This window comes from Heptranchias perlo, chromosome 1 (assembly GCF_035084215.1).
Source record: "Heptranchias perlo isolate sHepPer1 chromosome 1, sHepPer1.hap1, whole genome shotgun sequence".
Classification (NCBI taxonomy): domain Eukaryota; kingdom Metazoa; phylum Chordata; class Chondrichthyes; order Hexanchiformes; family Hexanchidae; genus Heptranchias; species Heptranchias perlo.
In genome coordinates, this window is record NC_090325.1 from 172,947,583 (window position 1) to 172,972,649 (window position 25,067).

Sequence of the window (25,067 nt, forward strand, 5' to 3'; positions counted from 1 at the left end):
ACACCAGGTGTAAAATATTTGTTATTTTTATAGTTTTGAGTTCAACATTTTTTTTTAATATACCAACTAAATACTGTGTTGTGAAGAAACAAAAAAATTGGGGTGTGGGTCTCTGAAATTCTAAGCTATAAATAGTACTTGTATTATGTGCTGTTCCAGATATATCTTTGATCATTATTACTAAATGCTATTTTTACAGAGCAGTTCTAATTTTTAATTGCCGCACTGTCCAGTCCATCACTTATTACTTTACTGCTTTTTCAATATTGTAGGAAAACAAAGACTTTACATCTATTCAAGCATTAGCAATTTCCAAGTCCCTGGCAGTATGCCACAATCTCATTCTTTTAATAGTTAGGAAGGCTTCAGCACCAGAATAATTTTTCACTCTCATATTCTATCTTGATGGTACTAATGCAGGTGCTAAATATTGAATTATGTCACTCCAGAGCAGTGTGATCTTCTGTGCCTTCAGTAAGGACAAGAAGGGAGTAAAGACTACTGTCCCTATTTTTAACCCCCCCCCCATCCCAACAAAGGGAAATTGAAGTTATTTTAATTTTGTTTCTCCGTCCTTACGTATGCCTGCCTGGGAATGCAAAAACTTGAGAAATCTTTTGCAAATTTCATACTGATAGTTTAACAGGTTTATATGGGATCTGGGGCAGGATGATCAGTATTTCAGGCATATTGGATACTGCACTATATTGGCTAATGTGACTCTTCCTCATTCAACAACTACAATTTGCATTTACAGAGCTCCGTTAACCTTTCTTTAAAAAAAGGCCCAACATTTCACAAATAGACGCAATGAAGATAGATTCCGAACTAGGAAGGAAGAGATTAAGAGAGTTACTGAAGGCTAGGTCAAAGAGATGGGTTTTCAGGAGGTTTTTATAAGTAGAGATAGAAGTGCAAAGATAGAAAGGTTTTGGGAATGAGCTGCAAAGAGAGGACTGAGGTGACTGAATGCTCTGCCACTCATGGTGAATCAAAAGGAGGGGAATACACGGGAGGCCAGAGCCAGAGGAACAGACCTTTCAGAAAGGATTACAGGGCTGGAGGAGATTCCAGAGAAAGGGTGAGGCAAAGTAGTAATGGGATTTATAGATGAGGACAAGGATTTTGAATTGAATGTATTAGGGGTGGGGAGCCAGTATGGACTGGTGAGGACGGGATACAGGATACGTGCAGCAGAGTTTTGGACAATTTGGAGTTTGTACAGGACAGAATATATGTAGAAGATCTTTGTACAAGTTGGAGTTTATGGAGGATGGGAGTCCAACAAGGAGAGGGATAGAGTAGTAGAGTCAGCAAAGGCATGGATAAAGGTTTCAGTGGCAGAGGGGCTGAAGCGGAACAGAGGCAGATAACATTGGTGGGGGGGGGTAGAAGTAAGTGGCCTTGATAGATAGGATGTGGGGTTCATCCAGTCTATAAATACAATTAATGAAGAAAATCACCTTGTGCTTTGTCCTTTAAAGAAATTTACATCCTTGCATAGCCATTTGGGTCGGGTGATCTTCTCCCACTGTGTACAAGGCCTCAGTTCAACTCCCACTCTTATTTTCTTCCCCCATCATCAGCAGCCATTTTGGCAATTAAATACAAGAAAAAAATATTTTCTCCTTTGTCTTTCTCCATTATAAAATGGTGTGTTTTTCTAGTATGCAATTCTCTTAGTAGTCCTACAAAAATTAAAGTTTTGGGTTTCCAACAAAATTTTGGTTTCAGACCACTGAAGTTGAATTTCTTTCAAAGAATGAGAAATAACAACAGTTACTGCACTTCAAAGTGGTTCTTTTTGTTAATTGTATGATTTATATCAATTAGTTTTTATTGTATTCAGGTGGTGGGTATCAATTGGGGACTCTCGTATCCTTTTTATAGGAGAGCTTCGTTTGGGTGTGGTGTGTGTGTAAGGGGAATCTCTGTGAATAAAGGCTTGGAAGCTGCTAAAGTCCAGGCTCTAGTATTCGATCCTTCACCACATGGCTATCCAATTTTAACATAGGAGCAGAGAATGGTTGCTTAAAGGTGGAGGTTGGAAACTACGATTTTTTTTTTGGACATACAAAACAAAACTTGAAAGCCCAGTGGCCATTGTGGAAAGTGGCAGAAAGCAAGTTTAAATCATCGAGGTACGATTCCCCTCCGATGTTCTCGGAGTTTGAACCGTATGACCAGCGGAAGAATGAGGTTGATATGTGGACACTGGTTTCTATTCTACCAAAGAGAAAACAAGGCATAGCCTTGACGTTGTCGCTTCCTGAACAAAGTAAAATCAGAAGTAAAGTATTTCCTGAGATGGATACAGATCTTTTGGATAACGATGAAGGTTTTACCTTTCTAATAGAATATCTGGATCAAATCTACAAGAAAGGGGTGACCTGTTAAGTGCCTAAGAGGCCTGGTCAGCATTTGACAGATTTCAGAAAAAGATGGTCATTCAATGGAAGAGTATATCATGGACTTTAACAAATTGTACAAAAGGTTGACAAGTTCAAATTGGGAATCCCTGAATTGGTACTAGTGTTTAAATGACTAGATTGTGCTAAGGTGTCTCATATGGACAGGCAACTGGTCCTAAGTGGCACCCATCTATGGCCTGAATGATGCTTCCAGGGTTTGGTATTTTTCGGTGAGATCCTTTTTTCTGACAAGAAGTTGTGTTCTACTAAAAGCAGATCCTGCAATGTTTTATTGGTACCATAATGGAAAACTTTCAGGCATCTTCATGATGCATGTTGATGATTGCTTATGGGGTGGTACAGCGGAATTTGAGATTCGTCATTAATAAGATTAGAGTAGAATTTAAAATTGGGAGTTAGGCCTTTGGGGCTTTTAAATATATTGGTTTATACTACACCCAGAGTGGGTGTAGTATAACTTTAAATCAACAGTCCTATTTAGAGATGGCCTAGTACGATTCACCCATCCTGGTGAATCGCAGAAAGGTGATGTTATATTTAAAGAGACAGAGCAATCACAAAGCTTGATTGGTCAGTTGAACTGGTTGTGCACTCAGACTAGACCAGATGCTAGTTTTGATGTGTTGGAGTTAAGTACTTCAATGAATCGCCCCATAGTAGAGAATGTTTTAAGGGCAAATAAAACATTATGAAAATTAAATATAGATAAATGTGTACTTAAGTTCCCATCCTTAGGTGCCCCAAAGAAAATGAAGCTAGCTATCTTTAGCAATGCTTCGCATGCTAATCTTCCTGATAGGTATACTAATGCAGCTGGCTTCATAGTGTTTCTTATGGATGAGAATGGGAAATATTGTCCTTTATTAGCTTGGGAAGCTAAGAAAATAAAAAGGGTTGTTAAAAGTACTCTGGCTGCTGAAACACTGGCTCTTGTCAACGCTGGGGATATGGGATTCTATTTGGCAAATATTTTGAGTGACATCCCATATAATGGGAGTACTGAAGATAGTATACCCATTGAATGTTATGTAGACAATCGTTCATTGTGAGATAATGCACACTCTACGAAAAATGTGAGTGAGAAAAGATTACTGATTGACCTTGCTGGCTTGAAACAAACGCTGGAGAGAAAGGAAATCTCTAAAATCAAAAGGGTGAATTCAAGCCATCAGCTGTTGGATTGTTTCACTAAAAGAGGTACATGTATGAACAAATTATTAGGGGTCCTGGAGAAGGGTTGCCTCACAATATAATGCTGTGAATAGTATAAGTCGTAAAGAGTATGGAAGTTTTTGAAATTTTTATTTTATATTTGTGTGTGTATATATAAAGTTTATTTTTTATTTGGAGAGAAGGAAATCTGTTAATTGTATGATATCAATTAGTGTTAATTGTATTCAGCTGGTGTATATCAATTGGGGACTTCCTTGTATCCTTTTTGTAGGAGAGCTTAGCTAGGGAGTGTGTTTGTGTATGTGTGTGTGGCACTTTTGAGACATTTCTGAGAGATGTGATAAGGTGACAATAACTTACATCTTACAGCAGCTTTAATTAGCAAAGTATCACAGGATGCTTCACAGAGGCATGAAGATGACAGATGCTGAGCCAAAGGAGGAGAGGTTAGGAGGGGTGATCAAAAGCTTGGTCAAAGAGCTTGGTTTTAAGCAGAGTCTTAAGGAGAGGGAGTTGAAAAGGCAGTGAAGTTTATGTATAGAATTCCAAAGAGTGGAACCTAGGTGGCTGGAGGCGCGGCCACCAAAATAGTGAGGCAAAGGGAGGAGGATATACAAGAAGCTGGAGTCCGAGTCAGAAAGTTCGGGGAGATTTATACAGCTCAGGGAGGGGTAAGGCCATGGAGTGATTTAAACATAATGTTAAGAATTTTAAATTTGGGAATTTGGTGAGTCAGTGAGTGAAACGGATGCAAAATGTCTAATATGGGGCTGACGCATATACTCTGAGCCGGATGTGCGCCACCCGCCATATTGGCATAGGCATCAAAAGATATGTCCAGGGCCCATGCTTGAAGCAGGCATTAGGCTCTTTGCTTTTGCCTCTTTACCAAATGAGTTTGCCCTGCACGCAGCCAGAACCAGACTAGGTGCATTCAGGAAAACCGGGTCTACATGTGGCCTAACCAACGATCCTTAAAGGCAATGCAATGGCCTGAAATACAAATCGTCTTCATCAGCGAGCTGCCTGGGGACGCCCAGTTGCCATCTGCAGCTCGCTGGTCCAAGGTCCAATATCGACTGGGCCTCAAGTCTACCCGTTACGGCGCAGGGATCATTCCCTGCAGCGTGAACCAGTTCCTAAGCCAGCATTCTTAATTGTATGACAAATAAGATTGGTGCGATGCAGGCACAAGTTGCCACCTGGGGTTATGATGAAATGGCTATAATGGAGACCTGGCTCAAACAAGGGCAGAAATGGGCACTTAACATACCTGGCTACAAATATTCAGGAGCAATAGGGAAGGAAGAAAAGGGGGTGGAGGGCGGGGAGGTAGCAATATTCATCAAGGATACTGTTACGGACCTGGAAAGGGGTGATGCGCTTGAGGGTTCAAAGACGGACTGTATTTGGTTAAGGAGCAGTAGACTGTTATGCTGCTGGGTGTATACTATAGACCACCAAATAGTGGGGAGGAGATGGAGGAGCAAACCTGCAAGCAAATTTCAGAAAGATGTAAAAACAATAGTGTAGTGATAATGGGGGACTTCAATTATCCTAACATAGACTGCGGATAAAACAGTGTTAAGGGCAAGAAGGGGGAGGAATTCCTGAAATATGTACAGGAGAACTTTCTTGTAAAGTATGTTTCCTGCCCAATGAGGAAGGAAGCAGTGTTGGATCTACTTCTGGGGAATGAAGTGGGGCAAGTAAAGCATGTTTCAGCGTTTTGGGAAACAATATCATTAAGTTTAGAGTAGTTATGGAAAAAGACCAGGAATAATCATAGGTGAAGATACTCTACTGAAAAGGGGCTAATTTCAGTGAGTTGAAGAGGGATTCAAAACAGATTGGCAGGTAAAACAGTACATGAGCAATGGGAGGCCTTCAAGGAGGAGATAGTTCGGATACAGACTAAACACATTCCTATGAGGAGGAAAGGAAGGCCATCCAAAGCTAGAACTCCCTAAATAACTAAAGATATAGAGATTAAAATGAAACAGAAAAAGGAGGGTTATGATAAATGTCAGATTCATAATTCAGCATTCTGCTTGATTATATACTGTAAGTGCAGCGGAAAACTGAAAAAGAGGGGAAAGAGAATTTATGAGAAAAGATCAGCGGTTAACATCAAACTGAACACTGAAGTCTTTTATAAACGTGTAAAGAGTAAAAGGATAGTCAAAGGAAGGGTTGGGGACCAAAAAGGAAATAATCTTGTGGAGGCAGAGAACATGGCTGAGGTACAGAATGAGTACTTTGCATCTATTTTCACAAAACAATGGGATGATACCAATGGCACAGTAAAGGAGGAGGGGGTAGAGAAATTGGATAGGATAAAAATAAAGAGAAGGTATTTCAAACGTTGGCAGCGCTCAATGTAGAAAAGTCACCCAATCCAGATGGGATGCATCCTAGATTGCTGAGGGAAGTAAGAGTTGAAATAGCAGAGGCTCTGACCACAATCTTTCAATGCCCCTTAGATATGATAGTGGTGTCAGAGGACTAGAGGGTTGTAAACATTACATCCCTGCTTAAAAAAGGGGGAGAGGCATAAACCCGGTCTGACAAACTTGAGTTCTTCGATGAAATAACGGAGATGGTTGATGATGGTAGTGCTGCTGTTGTTTATGTGGACTTTCAAAAGGTATTTGATAAAGTGCCACATAATAGACTGGTTAGCAAAATTGAAGCCCACATGATATAAAGGGGCAGTGGCAATGTGGATATGAAATTGACTAAGAGACAGAAAGCAGAGAGTAGTGGTTTATCAGTGGAGGGAAGTATACAGTGGTGTTGGTATTAGGACCACAGCTCTTTTTGATATAATATCAATGACCTGGACTTGGGTATGGGAGGCATCATTTCAACGTTTGTTGATTACACAAAACTTGGAAATGTAGTAAACAGTGAGGAGGATAGTAGCAGACTTGAGTACATAGACAGGCTGGTGCAAAGGGCAGACACGTGGCAGGTGAAATTTAATGCGGAGAAGTGTGCAGTATGCATTTTGGAAGGAAGAATGAGGAGAGGCAATATAAACTAAATGGTACAATTTTAAAGGGGGCAGGAACATAGAGACTTGGGGGTTCACATACATAAATCTTGGAGGTGGCAGGACAAGTTGATCAGGCTGTTAAAAAGGCATACGGGATCCTTGGCTTTATAAATACAGGCATAAAGTACAAAAGTAAGGAAGTTATGCTAAACCATTAACTCACTGGTGTGGCCAATTCTGGGCACCACACTTTAGGAAGGATGTCATGGCTTTGGAGAGGCTGCAGAAGAGACTTACTGGAATGGTACCAAGGATGGGAGACTTCAGTTATGCCGAGAGGCTAGAGAAGCTGGGATTATACTTAGAGCAGAGAAGATTAAGGGGAGATTTAGTAGAGGTGTTCAGAATTATGAAGGTTTTTGATGGAGTAGATAGGGAGAAATTGTTTCCACGGGCAGGAGGGTCGATAACCAGGGGACACAGAAAGTTAACATGCAGGTACAGCAAGCAGTAAGGGAGACGAATGGTGTGTTGCCCTTTATTGCAAGGGGGTTGGAGTATAAGAACAAGGAAGTCTTGTTGCAATTGTGCAGGGCTTTGGTGAAACCACACCTGGAGCACTGTGTACAGTTTTGGTCTCCTTATCTAAGGAAGGATATATTTGCCTTAGAGGTAGTGCAGTGAAGGTTAGACCCTAATAAGAGATTCGGCTCCTCGAGCCTGCTCCACCATTTAATGAGATCATGGCTGATCTGATTTTTACCTCAACTCCACTTTCCCGCCCTTTCCCCATATGCTTTGACTCCCTTGCTGATGAAAAATTTGTCTAACTCAGCGTTGAATGTATTCAATGAGTTCATTAAATTGATTCCCGAAATGAGAGGGTTGTCCTCGGAATGAGGGGGTTGTCCTATGAGGAGAGATTGAGAAGAATGGGCCTATACTCTGAGAGGCTGTTTCCCATAGCTGGAGTGTCTAGAACTAGGGAACATATTCGCAGGATAAGGGGTTGGCCATTTAGGACCGAGATGAGGAGGAATTCCTTCACTCAGAGGTTTGTGAATCTTTGGAATTCTCTACCCCAGAGGGCTATGGATGCTGAGTCATTGAGTATGCTCAAGACAGAGGTAGATAGATCTTTGGACTATAGGGGAATCAAGGGATATCAGATCAGGCAGGAAAGCGGAGTTGAGGTGGAAGATCAGCCATGATCTGATTGAATGGCAGAGCAGGCTCGAGGGGCTGTGTGGCCTACTCCTCCTATTTCTTATATTCTCATACTGAGAGGCTGTTTCCCCTGGCTGGAGAGTCTAAAACTAGGGGGTGTAGTCTCAGGATAAGGGGTCAGCCATTTAGGACTGAGATGAGGAGAAATTTCTTCACTCAGAGGGTAGTTAAAGTTCTCCTGTCTGACCAAATATCAGAATTCAGAATGAACTGCTGAACCACAGAGACCTGTAATTTCTAACGTTAAGGTGTCAGAGCCATCCATCCTATGAAATCTCAAATGTTTCCTTTACTGGCAAGGGCAAATAAATGACTTGAGTTATCCTGTTAGCAATGAGATTACTTCTGGATGCTGAATGATATTAAACACAGTATTCTACAGAGCCCAAGATATATGTTCATCTGCACAGCTTTACTTCATTTATGTGTTACTAGATGAACAGTGGACACACATACACAAGCATGCACACCCTCAATTGGCTCATTCAAAAAGCAGGCAATACTGCTATTTCATTGATGTAGCCATTAATGATTTAATCAGTAACCATTGTTTAAACTACATCTTAAACTGACTAATAAATCCATATGTTTGTTACATGTTGCTAAACTTCAGTGGGAAGTTTGGTATTTAACCTTAATACAAATGTCTTTTCAACAAACATAGTATCCCATCAACTCTTCCTTTTGCAGAAATGTGGTACATTACTCCAGCCTTCTCAAGAAGGGGTAATAGTGAGGTTGAGCTTGATGTTAGATATTTGACTATGTTCCACTAGACCTGAAAATTGTGCAGTTCAAAGATAGCTTGTAATTGTTCTTTTGATGAGCTGGTGCTAGGATTTTTCATATTTGGACTTGGTGCGGAGAGAGGCTTCTGATAGGTTATGGTGAAGTCAAAAACACGATGCATTATGCCCATTATTCATTAAACTGGGACTTTGAGCTGATGTTGAACTACTTAAGTGTGATACAGCTCTACAATATCAAATATGATCTGCTTGTTCTGAGCCCAGGAAAAGTTTGAAATTGTTTGAGTCATGGATAGGATATCAATCTATAGCAGAAATTTTCTACCGGCGTCCACTAGAATTGGCTAATAAGTTGAGATGAAAGTTAATATTTTAAACCATTTTAGCTTTAAATACATTTTTAGGGGTATAACATATTGCTGAATTGTGTTAATTTTCCTTAATCTGGGGACTCAATAATGGACTAGATTAGCATACGATTGATTCACCTCTGGAACCTGGTTTTGAATCTGCCTGAGACTGACAGAATGAAAGTTCTCTATGTTTACTATAAGGGCCCTAAGTGAAATGAGTTTGGAACAACCTCACTCCATCTAACCGTGGCATGAGTCCACAGGGCAACAGTTTATGATGTCTGTTGGTGTGGTGGTGGAGCTTATTTTGAGATTGGAGTTGACTGTATTGTTGGGGCAGAGTAAAAAGAGCTTCACTCTACTAGCCTGTATTATACGTGACTGGGTAACATCATCACATCTAAGTTCCCCTTCAAGTCACACATCACCCTGACTTGCACAAGCTTCATTGTCCCTTCATTGTTGCTGGGTCAAAGTCCTATAACTCCCTACCCAACACTCTGCTTATTTATTAATTATTGTTATGTATATATTAATTACAAGAATAATGGCATAATTTCAACTATTTCATTAGCTTTGAATTAAGTTTCCAGATGCGTTCTTGTTTTCTTAATGGCTATGAAAATATGTTTTCAGAAAAAGCAAAGTAAATTTATCCTTTTATATCAATATTGCCATAACTGAAAGATTAATGTCCTTTAATAATGTGAAGCATAGGTGTTTTATCACTGGAAGTGAGAACGGGGTGAAGAGTTTCATTAAACAAGCAATATTGACTTTGAAATTGTGTAATATGAAGACTAATTTTAGCATGTGTTTGGATAGTTGTCATATTTCTGGCAAAATTGATTAGGATTATTTGGTATCATCTTAGCATTATATCCGACAGTACCTTATTCTAGCGATCATTCGGCATTCTGCATCTTCCATACATTGTTAGCATAGCCTAGTCTGATGGGTTCTAGGCAAACCCATAGAGACAGCTTAAGGGGTATGCACATGAAAATGTCTAACGTTGCAGATAGACAGTACCTTATGTAGTCTCTCACTCCCATGTTACATGTAGCCCCTGGACTTGTGCAACTGCATCGATCACGGTGCTGAGTGAAGACCAGCGTCACACACCATAAATGATTTGTAGACATCCAGCAATGCTGTAACTGCCAAGAACCATTTTTTTCTCTTCAGATATCAGCCTTGGCTTAGTGGTTAGCACTCTTGCCCTGGTGTCCTAAAGTTGTGGGTTCAAACTCCACTCAAGAAATTTGAGCACAATAATCTAGGCTGACTCTTCAGTGAATGCAGTATTGTTAGATGTCCTGTCATTTGGATGAGGCACTAAATTGAGGCCCTTCTCAGGTGGACATAAAGGATTCCATGGCACTATTCAAAGAAGAGCAGCGGCATTCTCTCGATGTCCTGGACAACATTTATCTAACAACCAATGTCACTAAAATAGATTATCTGGCCGTTTATTTCATTACTGTTTTTGTGAACTTACTGTGCATAAATTAGCTGCCCCGTATCCCTACATTATAATAGCGACTGTACTTTAAACGTTCTTAATTGGCAGTGAAGTTCTTTGGGATGTCTTGGGATCTTGAAAGGCGCAATATAAATGCAAGTCCCTTCTTCCTCCCTCCCCGACAACTGATACCAAGACAAGACCACCCACCGAGAAAATACCGACACAGATTTTAAGTAAATTGAAGGTAGATGACATCTGATCCTAGAGGAGGCAACTATCAGTCAATAACATGGGTGTTCCCTCAGACAGCAATCGTCAATTTAGAGGTCTTTGTATCATCCAGGATAATGCCGCTGAACCAATTCCAAACCAGACAGGCATCTTTTCGACTATACTCCTCCGGGATAATAAAAACAAAGTGCAAATTTTCCCTTGAACCCACAACTTTAGGACACCAGGGCAAGAGTGCTACCACTAAGCCAAGGCTGATATCTGAAGAGAAAAAATGGTTATTGGCAGTTACAGCATTGCTGGATGTCTACAAATCATTTATTGTGATGGTCTGTATTTGTCTGTATTCCAACAGGATGGCCCTTCGTAGTCACCTGGACTTTTTAATCTGAGGTTTCTTCCCAATTTAATTGGGATCAAAAAATTGTAGTCCCAGTGTTTTATCTGCTATTGCCTCTTGGCCTCACTTCCTGCTTCTTCCTGCACACTGTGGTAACCTGCCTCATAGAATGTTGAACGCTCTTGTCCAAGCCACATATTAACCCACTTCCCCGCTTCTTGCAGGAGAAACTGACACAACAGGAGGGAGGGCTCCAAAACAGGAGATCTGCCACTCTACAGTTACTGACAATAGACAATAATAGAAAAGGCTGCCATCATCATCATTGGCAGAGAGAGGACATACAACGTCTGAGATGACGAGGGTGGAGGCCAGCGTGTTTGGGCCTCGTCCCTTTTCTCTTTTTGCTTAATGCACAATTGCACACTCAGCATGAGAACCTGGTGATGTGTCGTGCTGCCACGCGTTTGGTGCATACGCTTGTGATTACATGCAAACCCTTATCCCTCCTCCCTTTCTCTAGGTCAGTCACATTAAGAATTGAAGCCTTTACAAAGGCAGTGTGGTTGTGTGAAGGAGCCCACAGGGCGACAATGACTCCCTGGACTTGGGGGAAGCCAGTAATCTGTGTGAATCCCAGAGCTCTGTCCTGCTGCTTCCAGATGCGTTGTGCTGCCACTACTTGTCCTGCTGCTTCCAGATGTCCATGAGGAAAATGATTAATGTGTTTCTTCTAGCAACCAGGGCATCAGTCACCTGCTTGATGCAGGAAAGAACTGCAGACTAACTGATTTGCTGATATCTCCTGTGACAGCCTGGAAAGAGCCAGAAGCAAAGAGGTTGAGGGCTGCAGTGGCCTTGACTGTAACAAGCAATGCTGTGCTATCTGTGGCAGTTGGTTGCAGGTCTTCTTGCAGGAAGCTACATTACTGTGTCACAGCCTCCCGAGTGAATTGAAACCTTCATATGCACGGCTCCTTGGATAACTAAGTATGTTATCCTGGGCCTTTAAACTCTTTAGAGGGTAAGGATTCCTCCAAGCATGCCTCCTTTTGTCTGCTCTCCCTCCAGCTGTAGCTGTTTGCTCCTTCCTCCTGTTCCAGCTTTTTCTCCTCTTCTGAGAGTTGGATTCCTTGCAGGACTTCCATGAAGAAAGAAATGCAATGTCAGAAGCCCCTTGACAGTTCAGAACCTACTACAAGCACATTCAAAACATTTAAAGTGGAGAAACCCATAAACTATCGCAAGAAAAATGTCTCCTAAAATTCTATACAGCTTAACCTGAGAGCAACTGAGGTCCCATTAAATGTTGCTGAAAATATCCACCTCCTGACTTGTACTACTTCTACTACTTGTAGCCTGTACTACAACTAATTCACTTCAGACTAAGGATGAAACCTTGAACCTACTGGTCTGTGTGGCTCAGTACCACACCAGGTGCTGTATTTACTCACTGAACTATCAGGTGACTGATGTCACTTCTGACCTAATTGCAAGGAGCTGACCATCCCTCAACCAGCAAAAGAAGTGGAAAACCATAGCCAAGCCCAGAAAACGATAACTGTTTGCTGCATCTCTGTATATTGTACAGAATCATACAGTCTTAAGTATATGTTCCAAGATAGCAACACATTTCATGGTTCAGAGGATATCGATAAACTGCTCAAATCCTTATTCTTGTCGTTCATCATATTATCTCCCCCCCCCCCCCCCCCCCACCCCCCAACCCCCACTGCAACTTTATAATACAGCACATGTGTTTTTTTTTTAAAAAGGAATTAATTAATGGTACATTCTTAAACAAAAGATCACTAATATAATAACAGCAAAGTCAATAATGTGCAACAGTGTTGAGCCACATCACTAAATAAATTTAATCTCCAGTAGAACTCTTGACATGTCTTCTGTTTGGGTATAAACAGAAATAAATACAAACTTCATGGTTTATAATAAGTCAGAATGCAAATAAAAGTAAGATACATTTACCGCAGACTACAGGAGGTGCAGACATGCCCTGGCATGCCATCTTTCCATCCGGCAGAGGCGGGGGGGGGGGGGGGTCCCAATGGAGGGCATTCTTCACTGGAGTCCTCTCCTGCACCACTGGGGATCTGGGTGGAGAGTGTTGCACGGAGCAGTAGCGACAAACCGGTTTTTAAGCCACTTCATGGACACTGAAGCCGCCTGTACTTTTTGCAGCCAGGATGAGTCCGTGTATCATGTATATATGGAGTGTGAGAGGTTGCAGCCCCTGTTCCATTATTTGAAGGGGCTACTCCTCAATTTCTGGCTCCACTTCAGTCCCACGCTCCTAACCTTCGGCCATCCGGTCTGAAGGGGGGGGTGGGCAAATCGGAGGACTTCCTCGTGGGTCTGCTCCTGGGCCTGGCCAAGGTGGCCGTCCACGGGTCCGGGGTGGTCTCTCTGGCTGGCTGCCTGCCTCTCTTCCGCAGCTTTGTGGCCCTGGAGTCCGCCGGTATGCTTGAGGCCTTCTGGAGTGTGTAGTTGATACAGGAAATAATATTATTTACATTGTTACATTTTCTTTGTCCTTTTTCATGATTTGAGTTTTATTAGTACTGCCCCACCAAAAAGGGGGCACTTTTGTTAGATTTTTTGTTCAATGACACTGGGGGCAATTCAGTGTCTCCTTAAGGATTTATTAAAAGAGGCATAATAAGGTTGTGACATAAGTGACATCTTTTGCAAATAGTGAAAGGGGGAGTGGGGGTAAATTGGTTGTGTAATTATCATGGCTGTGAGTGCATGGTACATTTTAATTGGTTAGCTTGTAACTTCTGCTGATTAGTAGCATTGTGGTTGCTAAGGGAAAATTTGAAACAGGATTTTCTGCAATGTTTGAAAGAGAAACATCTGTTGGTATTTAAACATTCAGTCTGTTCTGTTGCATCCATATAAGGAATGGGAATGTTTGTAAAGATTGTTCTTGATTAGTGTTATCTTCTGGGCTGAAAAATGCACATTCTGTAAAAATCTGTTTCATTTATTTTGTGAGTGTTCTGCTCTGCATTTGTCACACCCTTAACATTCTTTTACCTTTGGCCATCTGACAGTAGCCATCCAAACTTTGATTGCTCTCTTCAATCATTTGTTAGTCCATGTAATGAGAAAATTATTAGGTGAAATCATAATAGGAGACGCCTGTTGCAGTATAGCTGTATGTTTTTTTTATTTACCAGGAAATGAGAAAACTAGTTGTTTAACTTGTAACTTGTGTTCTTTTTCTTATAGCCAAACGCAGATTGTGCAGACGATGTAACGACTGATTTTGAAGGATCCATAGGAGGGCCACCAACTAATCAGATTACAGGTGCTAGTGATGTGACAGTGAATGAGAGTTCTGTTAGCCTTGATCCTCCTGTTCGAACTATTGGCCTTTCACAGATCATTCAGGACAATGAAGCTCTTCAGCAAGTTGAAGAGATTAATATTACTACTAGCAACAGTAAGTTTAACTTTGAATTATATTGCCTTTCTCGTCCCATACTGCAATATATTTAGAGGCAGGAAAGCAATGAACTGCACTAGTGGGTTGGTTGTATCTCCAGATTTTAAGAAAAAATGTAATTTGGTAGTACATTTTTTTGCCTATGTTCATGTGTTTTCCTTTTCCTGCAATTTCGAGTCAGCTAATGATTTTGTAAAGCACCATTCTTCTGCATATCTCAATCCCCCACACAACACTGGAATGGACTAGCATTCATTCACATTCCCTGGGAACCAATCACACAAGGAATAACGTAGGATCATAGGAATTCCTAGATGAAGAAAGACCAAGGTCCATCTAGTTTGCCTTCTACCATCCTGGTAGTCGCATGACAATGGAGTTGTTAACTAATCATAGCAATCAATCTCTATCAACAGACCCAGAAATGATATGAGGAAAACCCCAGTGGCGTAGAGTTTTGGGAACCAAAGTCACCTTTTTCCTCCCAGGCAAGCCACAGTTACCACATGTTGTGTCTCAAATTACTCATATATAATGTATCCCAACATATTATTTTCTGAAGGAAATCTATTTATAACCCTTCCTTTAAAATGTTTTGTGACATCAAGGCATCAGATGCGTCCCCATGTTACTAACCCAGTTCTCGCACAGTATAAAAGAGTGTGGCCAATGCTAGAGAGTCAGTTATTTTGCCCAAGTGTGTCTCTGGAGGGGGGGGAAATAAAGAATTTCCCTATTTGTACTCTTCACAGGGTTGGATGGTTAGGAGCATTGAGAGTAGTGGATGCTCAGAAGAATGGAGAAGACCCCACAAAATCTATCTTCTCCAAGTTACATCCCCCACTTACTGTTGGAGACTGATCAGGAGGAGGAGGGGTAGTTCTTGTGGGGAAATGGAGAGTAACAACTTCCCCATTAGTTGGGAGAAATGATTAGATATGCAACAATACATTATATAGTGCGGCATCTCCCATCTGTGTAGTAAAAGCTGCACAGTAACCCTAGCAGCACACCATCAGTCAAAAACAATCCACCTGGGAAAGAATGGTATTTTCAAGCACCACCTGGAGCATTTGGAACACTTACAAATATTTAATACTTTTCTAACAAATTCTTGCCTTGCTCCTGCAGAAGAATCATTATGGACCATAATTGATTTAAAACCTCAATGCATAGAACTACTTTGATTGTACCTGTGAGTTAGCAATAATGGTGTTTAGATGTGTAATTGCCTATTCCTCCCCAAGTGAGTTAATAGTTTATAATAACATTATGCCTCTAACTAACAGAGTACAATATATGAAGTGCAATCTCATGCCATCCCCCTGCATGTTGTAAAACTACTTGGCTCACATTTAAGCTCAAGTGTATGAAAGTCTCAAACACTATCCCCTGGAATTTCCTTGGGGCACCTCCCAATCGGCTGCCGTAACTTTGGCACAAGATCGGCAGAAGCCCCATGTAGATGCGTAAGCAAACAGATGGTGTCTCTGCTGTAGTTATGGCAGCTGATCAGGAGACTCCCCAAGAATATTCCTGTTGTGTATGTGTAGAGGTAAGTACATCCAACTAATGTTGTAAACTTGGCTTACAATTTTTTTTGAGTAAGAAGGAAATGGGTAAGTTTTGTTTAATCCATATTTAAACACATTAATATTTGGTCGTGCTGTACTTAAGGATTTTATGAAAAATGGCAGTTAGATAACCAAATTTCCTCCTTACCCTAGTACAATAAAAACAGTTTTTGTCCTGATGAATTATATCACTGTGTGATGCAAGGAGTACAAATTGCCATCACAATGTATGCTTTGAAAGAAAAGCATTAATCTTATCTAGCATCTTCCATGTACCTTATACTTTATTTTGTAGTGGTTGTGTTACCTATGTTTGGTCATTGATTGCTTGTCAGAGCACTGAATTTCTCTGAAGAAAGAGAGCTCTGATGACTACATGTATTACATCAGTACAAAATTAGTCAATAATCATCATATTCTCCACATATATTCAGAACTACTTACAAATAGCATAAAATCCACAAGAGAGAGTAATTGGGAACAATTAACATCTCATTACTTTTGTTTTTTAATGAAGGTCCTTAAGGAATATATGGCTGCACAGAATTCAGTTTAATTAACTGGATGGCATACCTTTATGGTGTTAATAACTACTAACTTGTCACTCCAATAACGAGATGTATTTGATTCACAATATATTTAATCAACGCTATTACTCTTCAGTTCTTTTTTCCTTTTTATCATAGGTAAGCTGAAAGTCATACCAGCACCCATAAACATAGACATATATGGTCTGGGAGCAACTGTTTTGAGTGCAGACTTTACATTAGTTCTTACAAACGGTCTGTACCTGAAACATTGACCTGTCTTTACCCTATTCAGATGCTGATGCGCCTGCTACGCATTTCCAGCATTTTGTGTTTTTATTTGATTTCCAGCACTTGTAGTTTTTTTTCCTTTTACCAATACTGATGTATGACCTCATAAGAAGTATTTAATTGTTAATCCAGTTTTGCATGTAAATTCCTCTCTTCAGATATTCGAGTAGTTTAGGCAATTGGTATTAGTTTTATGTTTGTGCCTGTGTGGTTGTGGCAAAAGCAAAGGTTTTGTTCTGTAAAGGAAAAAATCTTGTGTTTTTTTAATATATATGACTTTAGATGCACACAGTAAAAGTGTTTTAGATATAATTAGCATTAAGATAGAAGCAGCCTTTCCTCACTAAAGTACATCATAGAGGCTAGAGCCCAGCTTCTTAGAAGATACAAACAAGTTTTTTGATGTGATTTTGAGCCAGGATGTGGTAGCTTTGTCCCAGATACAAATCAAGAAATACATGATCAAAGCATTAATAGATGCATGAGACCTAGAAGAGATGTGAACTGCATTTCATCGTGATTCCATGCAATGGATGCATTATTCTGCCGTTGAATTTGATTGATGGCTCTCTATTCAGATAAGTCTTCTCTGAGATACTGGAAACTTTTTTAAATGTCTTTAGTTTCATGTTCTATATCTTGAGTTCAGTTCAATTTCTGGAATGAACGCTTGGACTCTGCATTTGGGTGACACAATTTTCCTGCCCACTGCAATCATCCCAGCAGGAAGTCTACAAATGAGTATTGATTCCAAAAGTCTTAGAGGTTCTCAGAGGTTCTTCTGAAGATGATACTTTAACCCCTTTGTGGCCTGATTCAATATTTATCGTTTTCCAAGTATTTGTACTCTAATTAGCTTGCTTTGTATTTCTGCTTCGGTGTTATCGTTATACTTGTTAATACATCAATTATTTGCTTTAGCCTGAACATACCAATCTCAAAGTATGGTATTTCAGAGTAGGCAGGAGAGTGTGGTGGTTATCCCATATGGTCTTCAGTATGTTATAACATAATTAAAGGGTAATTGTTGGACGTGCAGCATGCTGTCTCATTCACAGTGGACACAAGGGTGTAGGTTTTGGTTCCTTGTCTGCTTGTGGAAACTGCCTTTTTGCTGTGAACACAAGTTAGAAGTGTTGAGAGAGAAAGTGTGAATTGTAACACAATTACACAAAAGCATTTATATGAAATATTATACTACTCCTTCCTTGAAATAGATGGACTGTATATACCAGTAAAAAGTAATCTAACTTGTGTTAATACACAGAAGAATACAGCTCTGTCTTTGCCTTGATGTCGAGTGCCCACTCAAATTGATTCTCCCGACATGTAATATAAGTTAAACAGCTATAGGAGAGAAATAGTGAACTACTCATTTATGTAAAATATGAAAGAAATGATGATATGTAATCTATAGTATATATTTTAAGTACTCTTCTGGTATGCTACCAGGAAAACAAAACCTGATACTACTGTGGCTATCCAATACTAGATCATCTTCACCTGCTGCATCTTCAAACATAGATTATTCGTTTATTAAATTTTGATATTCTGCATAGGTCTGGGGTTTGTCGACATGAGCACCTGATGAATACCATTTATCCTACGGTTCATGCTGCCTAAGATAGCTACCTCCTTTCCTGCCCCCCCGCCCCCTCTCCCGCTTTGTTTAAATGATTTTCCATTGCTGCCTCAATATTCCTCGATGTGGAGATGCCGGTGATGGACTGGGGTTGACAATTGTAAACAATTTTACAACACGAAGTTATAGTCCAACAAATTTATTTTAAATTTCACAAGCTTTCGGAGGCTTCCTCCTTCCTCAGGTCATTCAGCCTCCGAAAGCTTGTGAAATTTAAAATAAATTTGTTGGACTATAACTTGGTGTTGTAAAATTGTTTACAATTGTCAATATTCCTCATAAGTCTTTTTGTACCTATTTGATTCAGATGCAGCCTGTCTCTCCTGTAGCAGCCCTTTTTATTAGGAACATAGGAGTAGGTCATTCAACCCCTCGAGCCTTTTCCGCCATTCAGTGAGATTATGGCTGATCTGTATCCTACCTCCATCCACCCACCTTGGCTCCATTTCCCTTAATACCCTTGGCTTGCAAAAATCTATTGATCTCAGATTTCAAATTATCAATTGAGCTAGCACCTATTGCTTTTTGTGGGAGAGTTTCACACTTCTATCACCCTTTGTGTGAAGAACTGATTCCTGACTTCAAAAGCAAAATACTGTGGATGCTGGAAATCTGAAATAAAAACAGAAAATGCTGGAAAAGCTCAGGTAGTGAGGCAGCATCTGTGGAGAGAGAAACAGAGTTAACGTTTCAGGTCTGAGACCTTTCGTCAGAACTGGAAGATTTAAAAGTTTTTAAGCAAGTACAGAGCCAGGGAAAGAGGGGGAGGGGAAAGGAGGAAAGAACAAAAGGGGAGGTCTGTGATCGGCTCGAAGGCATGAGTGATTAAATGACAAAAGGGATAATGGCACAAGGCAAGGAGGGGAGTAATGGGACAAGTTAAGAAACAAAAGGTCAGTCTAGAGGAGCTGTAAATGGCAACAGCAGAGCCATTACCAGCAGCTGCAGTCCAAAAAAAATTTAAATAAAAAAAATAATATTTTTTTAAAAATGGGAACAGTGGTTATAGCCTGAAGTTATTGAAATCAGTGTTGAGTCCAGAAGTGCCTAAACAAAAGATGAGGTGCTGTTCCTCGACTTTCCATTGAGCTTCTCTCCTGAATGCCCTGGTTCTGATTTTAAGGTTATGACTCCTTGTCCCAGACTCCCCCATCAGCAGAAAAAGTTTCTCACTATCTACCCTCTCAATTCCTTTCAAAATCCTAAAAAGCTCAATCAAATCACCCCTTAACCTTCTATATTCTAGTAAGGAATCTTACAACACCAGGTTATAGTCCAACAGTTTTATTTGAAAATCACAAGCTTTCGGAGTTTACCTCCTTCGTCAGGTGAGTGACTGTTGGACTATAACCTGGTGTTGTAAGATTCCTTACATTTGTCCACCCCAGTCCATCACCGGCATCTCCACATCATTCTATATTCTAGGGAAGACAGGCCTAGTTTATGTAATCTCTCCTCGTAATATAATCCTTGGAGACCTGGTAACATTCTGGTGAATCCGCGCTGCACTTCATCCAAGGGCAATATATCCTTTCTAAGGCGCGGTGCCCAGAACTGTACACAGTACTCTTGGGTTCAGGGCTTTGTAAAGCTGTAGCTAAACGTCCTCCCATTCTATTCTAGCCCTCTTGTTATACAGGCTAACATTCCATTAGCCTTTTTGTGTATTTTTTGTACCTGACTACTACATTTTAGTGATCTGTGTACATGGACTCCTAAATCTCTTTGGACCTCCACTATTCCTAGCTTTTCACCATTTAAAAAATATTTGGATCTATCCCTTTTTGGTCCAAAATGGATGACCTCACACTTGCCTTACTGTGTTTAAATTCATCTGCCACAGTTTTGCCCACTCACTTAATCTATCATTGTCTCTTAGTAATTTTATGCTCCCATCTGCACTACTTACTGTGCCATCAATCTTTGTGTCATCGGCGAACTTGAATATATGGCTCTCTATTGTGTTATCTAAGTCATTTATAAATATAGTGACTAGTTTAGACACCAGCACGGACCCTTGTGGGACACCACTAGTCACTTCCTTCCAATTCAAGTACATACCCATTATCCCTACTCTCTGTCTTCTACCACTTAACCAATCTCCTAACAAGGTTGATAATTTGCCTTCAATTCCATGAGCTTTAATTTTAGCTAACAGTCTCTGATGTGGCCTTATCGAACGCCTTCTGGAATTCCATATAAAACATATCCATAGACATTCTCCTGTCTACTATTAGTTACACTTCCTCAAAAAATTCAAATCACATCAAAAAATTCAGTTAGTTTTGTTAGACATGACCTACCCTTTACAAATCCATTTTGGCTCTCTCTAATCAGCTCAAATTTCTCAAAGTGCTCAGTCACTCTTTCCTTAATTATAGATTCCAATAACTTCCCCACTACAGGTCTAGAATTTCCTGGTTTCTCTCTCTCACCTTTCTTTAATAATATTCTAAAAATGTGCCCATTTATTTATGAAGGTAGTATTGTTGTTTTGACACCAGGTTGCCGACCACTCATTTACATCCTCACTTTTATTGGTGAACTTTCCTTCCCCAAGCACCAGAAGTAAACCAGAGAATAGTACACTGCATCCCCTATCTTTGAGGTTTATAGCAATCCTTGTGTACGTGCCTTTCAAGTCACCGATATTATTTTTCACAATGTTATTTACCCCTATGTGGACTACCACTGCAGTGCACAGTTCTGTCTCCTTGAGCATCCCTCTTAACCTTTCCTCAATTACTGCTTGAGCCCAATGTCTATTCTTGCCTTTATGACACACAGTGTTGCCTATTTTCCTGAGCAAAGAATCCCCTACAACCTCAGTGACCTGCAAATTTTAACTATGTCCAAGCTGTCCTCTCTAATTTTCTAGCTGTCTTTTCTTCCAGGACCTTGTTTCCTTTTGCAGTGTTGGACAATGCCTAGAATCAGTTGGTTATTATAATCTCATGAATAGTTTTTCAGGCTATTTTATCTTTCTTGCTTCTTTTAACAACTTTATTCCATCCAATATCTGCATTTTCTTGGATTCCCTCAGTACTTGTCTCCATTTGGTATCAACCCTGTCCCAACATAGGAACAGGAGTAGGCCATTTAGCCCTTCGAACCTGTTCCGCCATTCAGTGAGATTGTGGCTGATCTGGCCACCATAGCCCCATATCCCCTTATACCTTTGGTTAACAAAAATCTATCATTCTCAGATTTAAAATTAACAATTGAGCCAGCAACAACTGCTGTTTGTGGAAGAGATCCAAACTTTTACCAACCTTTGCGTGTAGAAGTGTTTCCTAACTTCACTCCTGAAAGACCTGGCTCTAATTTTTAGGCTATATCCCCTAATCCTAGACTTCCCAACCAGTGGAAATAGTTTCTCTCTATCTATCCTATCGGTTCCCCTTAATATCTTGTAAACTTCGATTAGATCACCCAATAATCTTCTAAATTCCAGGGAATACAACCCTAGTTTGTGTAATCTTTCCTTGTAATTTAACCCTTTAAGTCCAGGTATCATTCTAATAAATCTACGCTGCACTCCCTCCAAGGCCAATATATCCTTTCTAGTATGTGGTGCCCAGAACTGAACACAGTACTCCAGGTGTGGTCTAGGCAGGGCTTTGTCTAGCTGTAGCATAACTTCTACTCCTCTAGATATAAAGGCCAGCATTCCATTAGCCTTTTTGATTATGTCCATGACATTTTAATCCATGTACATGGACCCCTAAGTCTCTTTGGACCTCCACTGTTTTGAGCTTTCCATCATTTAGAAAGTACTCTGATCTATCCTTTTTAGGTCCAAAGTGGATGACCTCATACTTGCCTACATTGAAATCCATTTGCCACAGTTTTGCCCATTCACTTAATCTATTAATATTTCTCTGTAATTTTATGCTTATGTCTACACGGCTTACAATGCTGCCTATCCTTGTGTCATTAGCAAATTTGGATATGTGGCTCTCTAGCCCATCATCTAAGTCGTTAATAAAAACAGCGAATAGTTGAGGCCCCAACACAGATCCCTGTTGGACACCACTAGTCACATCCTGCCAATTTGAGTACCTGCCCATTATACCTACTCTGTCTCCTGCCGTTCAGTCAATTTCCTAACCAAGTCAATAATTTGCCCTCAATTCCCTGAGCATATACAAGTCTCCAAACAATGGTTCACTCTCGAGATCTGATGTTAGCCTAGGCATTGCACTGACTTGTGATTGCTCACCTATTGAGTAATACTATCCACTCGCCCTCAAAGATTGAAAGATAATTACAAATGAAGATTCTTGATTCCTTCATCCAGAGAGATCCTAACATCACCCTATTGTAACATACATTTGTTTCTTAAATGATTCTAGAGTTTTTGCCTCCATTACTCTAGCTAGAAGTTTATTCAACATATTGATCATTCTTTGTGAAAGAAGATTATACTGATAATTAGATTAAAATGACCTTTTACAAGTCTGAACCTGTTTCCTTGTTCTACTCCAGTTTAATTTGAAATAAAATTCTGGGTTAATTTTTTCTATAACTGTAACAATCTTGTTTACCTCTATGATCATCTCTCAAATCACCTCCTTTCCTGGCTGAAAAACCCAAGTTTCTCCAGTCTTCATAACTCACCAGCCTGAGATTAGGCATCAGCCTCGTGGCTCTTCTCTGCACTGCTTCCAGTGCTTGAATGTCACTCTTGTTTCTTGGCGACCAGAACGCGATGCAGTATTCAAGGTGTAGTTTGACCAGTGCACTATTATGGCCTGGAATTTGGTCTGAGCAATGAACAAACAGCGCCCGCCCCTCATTAGATTTAAACTTGCCCACAAACGATCCACGGGCTTTTGTGTAGGAACTTCCTCTAATGGTGAGCTGTAAAAAGTGCAGCGTCCTCTCCTGGGCATGTGTAAGCAGGGAAAGGATCACTTTCTCCCCTCAACCAATCAGATTGAAGCATCCTTAACAAGCTGTGCAGAGTCAGAACCAGGAAGTGAAAGCCACAACAGTAAATTCAGTGTAAAATCAGTTAGAGAAAGCAACATAAAGAGAGGGTAAGAAAAATTGAATTAAAAGACAGAGATGAAAGAGGCAAAAATAAAAAGTAAAAAAAAAATTTTAAAAATATCTTTAATCTCCAACAATTAAAATCGGAAGGAATGAAACGCCACATTTTTTCAAAGTTAATTTTCAATGCCAGAGAGGGTGTTTGGCTGTCATTTAAGACTTACCCGCTGTTAAGTTAGTTCAGACCTAAAAAACTCAGCGTACCTTTTTCTGTGCAGATTAGTTTGTTTCCAGCTAGGCAGTGCAGCAACTTCGCACTGGTCCATTCATTTCACCGGCAAGCTGTCCTTCCCACACAGCTTTCGGAGGAGCAGGGCAAGTGGTAGAACAATTTCCTGATTTCAGTGTTTGATTGCACATGTGTGCTCGCCGGAACTTGCTCTTCCATTTGTCTGAAATAACGTTGAGCCCTGTTAGCATCACCGTTATTTTATGAACAATTTCCGGGCTGTAGTGTTTTCATGTGTAGCACGTTTTCCCACCCACTGTGTTTGGAGAGGTGAGAATTGACCAGACCCTGTTTACAGAGTGAGAAGTATAGGTGACCTCTGAACCATGTGCACCTTCCTGGCTGTTTAAAGACTGAACTACATTGGAGTTTCTTTTTAGTAACTATGTAAATGTTTAGAATCAGAAAGGACCCTGATGGCGATCTATAATAACAAATCTCAGATCTTAGCTCCCCATGAAAGAGTCTCTGCTTCTTTGAGTCAGCTCCCATCAATCCCTAGCACCCCAGGCTTCAGCACTGCAAGCACCAGTTCTCAGTCCAAAACATGAGCACAGGTCCATGCTTATTCTAACCAATTCAGCTACTTCCAATAGTTAAGGGTTGGGTTTTTTGAGTAGTGCTGAGTTGGTTTAATGTTCACTGTTGCACACGGTTGCTCTAGTCTCTGTGCCTAGGTGGGTCCTCTCGTTTTCTCCACCACCAGTTCAGTTATTATGCCTACGAGACCACATTTATTGGGGGAGGGGAGATCCTTACTCTTGGAAATTATTGAAGCTTCCAAAATTAAAAATGGTACATTCAAATTTTCCCACTGTCCTGACTAACACTAATCCTGCAACTAAAATCAGATTACTTGGCCATTTAACTATTGCTGTGTGCAAATTGACTGGTGTTTCCCTACATTACAATAGTGATTACTCTTCTAAAGTACTTCACGTTTTTGTTGTGATTACTTGGAGGAAGGAGTCATTCAGAACGTTTACTATTAAATGCTCAACTTCAGTTTTGAATCCATTTGCATCTCTTACGGTTTTTACTACTTTCATAACTGCCCTCCTATTGTTGCGGTAGTGAAAGAATGTTTGACTTATGTTTAGCCTCAGTTATGCACCTTACAAATTTACTTCGGTCAGGTAAAGCACTTAATCATACTTAACTTTCCAAATTTCACTTTCAGCACCATCTCTGCTTTAGACCTCTCTATCCTTGTAAACTACTGCTTCAACTCTGACCCCCTCTTCCTCTCCAAATTCCTTGAATGTGTTGTCACAACCCAAATTGATCCCCATCTTTCCCACAATTCCCT

At 40.3% G+C, this 25,067-nt stretch overlaps 1 protein-coding gene across 1 annotated transcript in view; it reads left to right on the top strand.

Annotated features, from left to right (window-relative positions):
• The window catches only part of rnf150a (ring finger protein 150a), a 161,353-nt gene that overhangs the window by 101,370 nt on the left and 34,916 nt on the right, over nucleotides 1-25,067 (top strand). Inside the window, exon 6 of the mRNA XM_067993870.1 lies at nucleotides 14,224-14,437. Coding sequence (XP_067849971.1) covers nucleotides 14,224-14,437 — 214 coding nt within the window. The remainder of the gene's footprint in view (nucleotides 1-14,223; nucleotides 14,438-25,067) is intronic.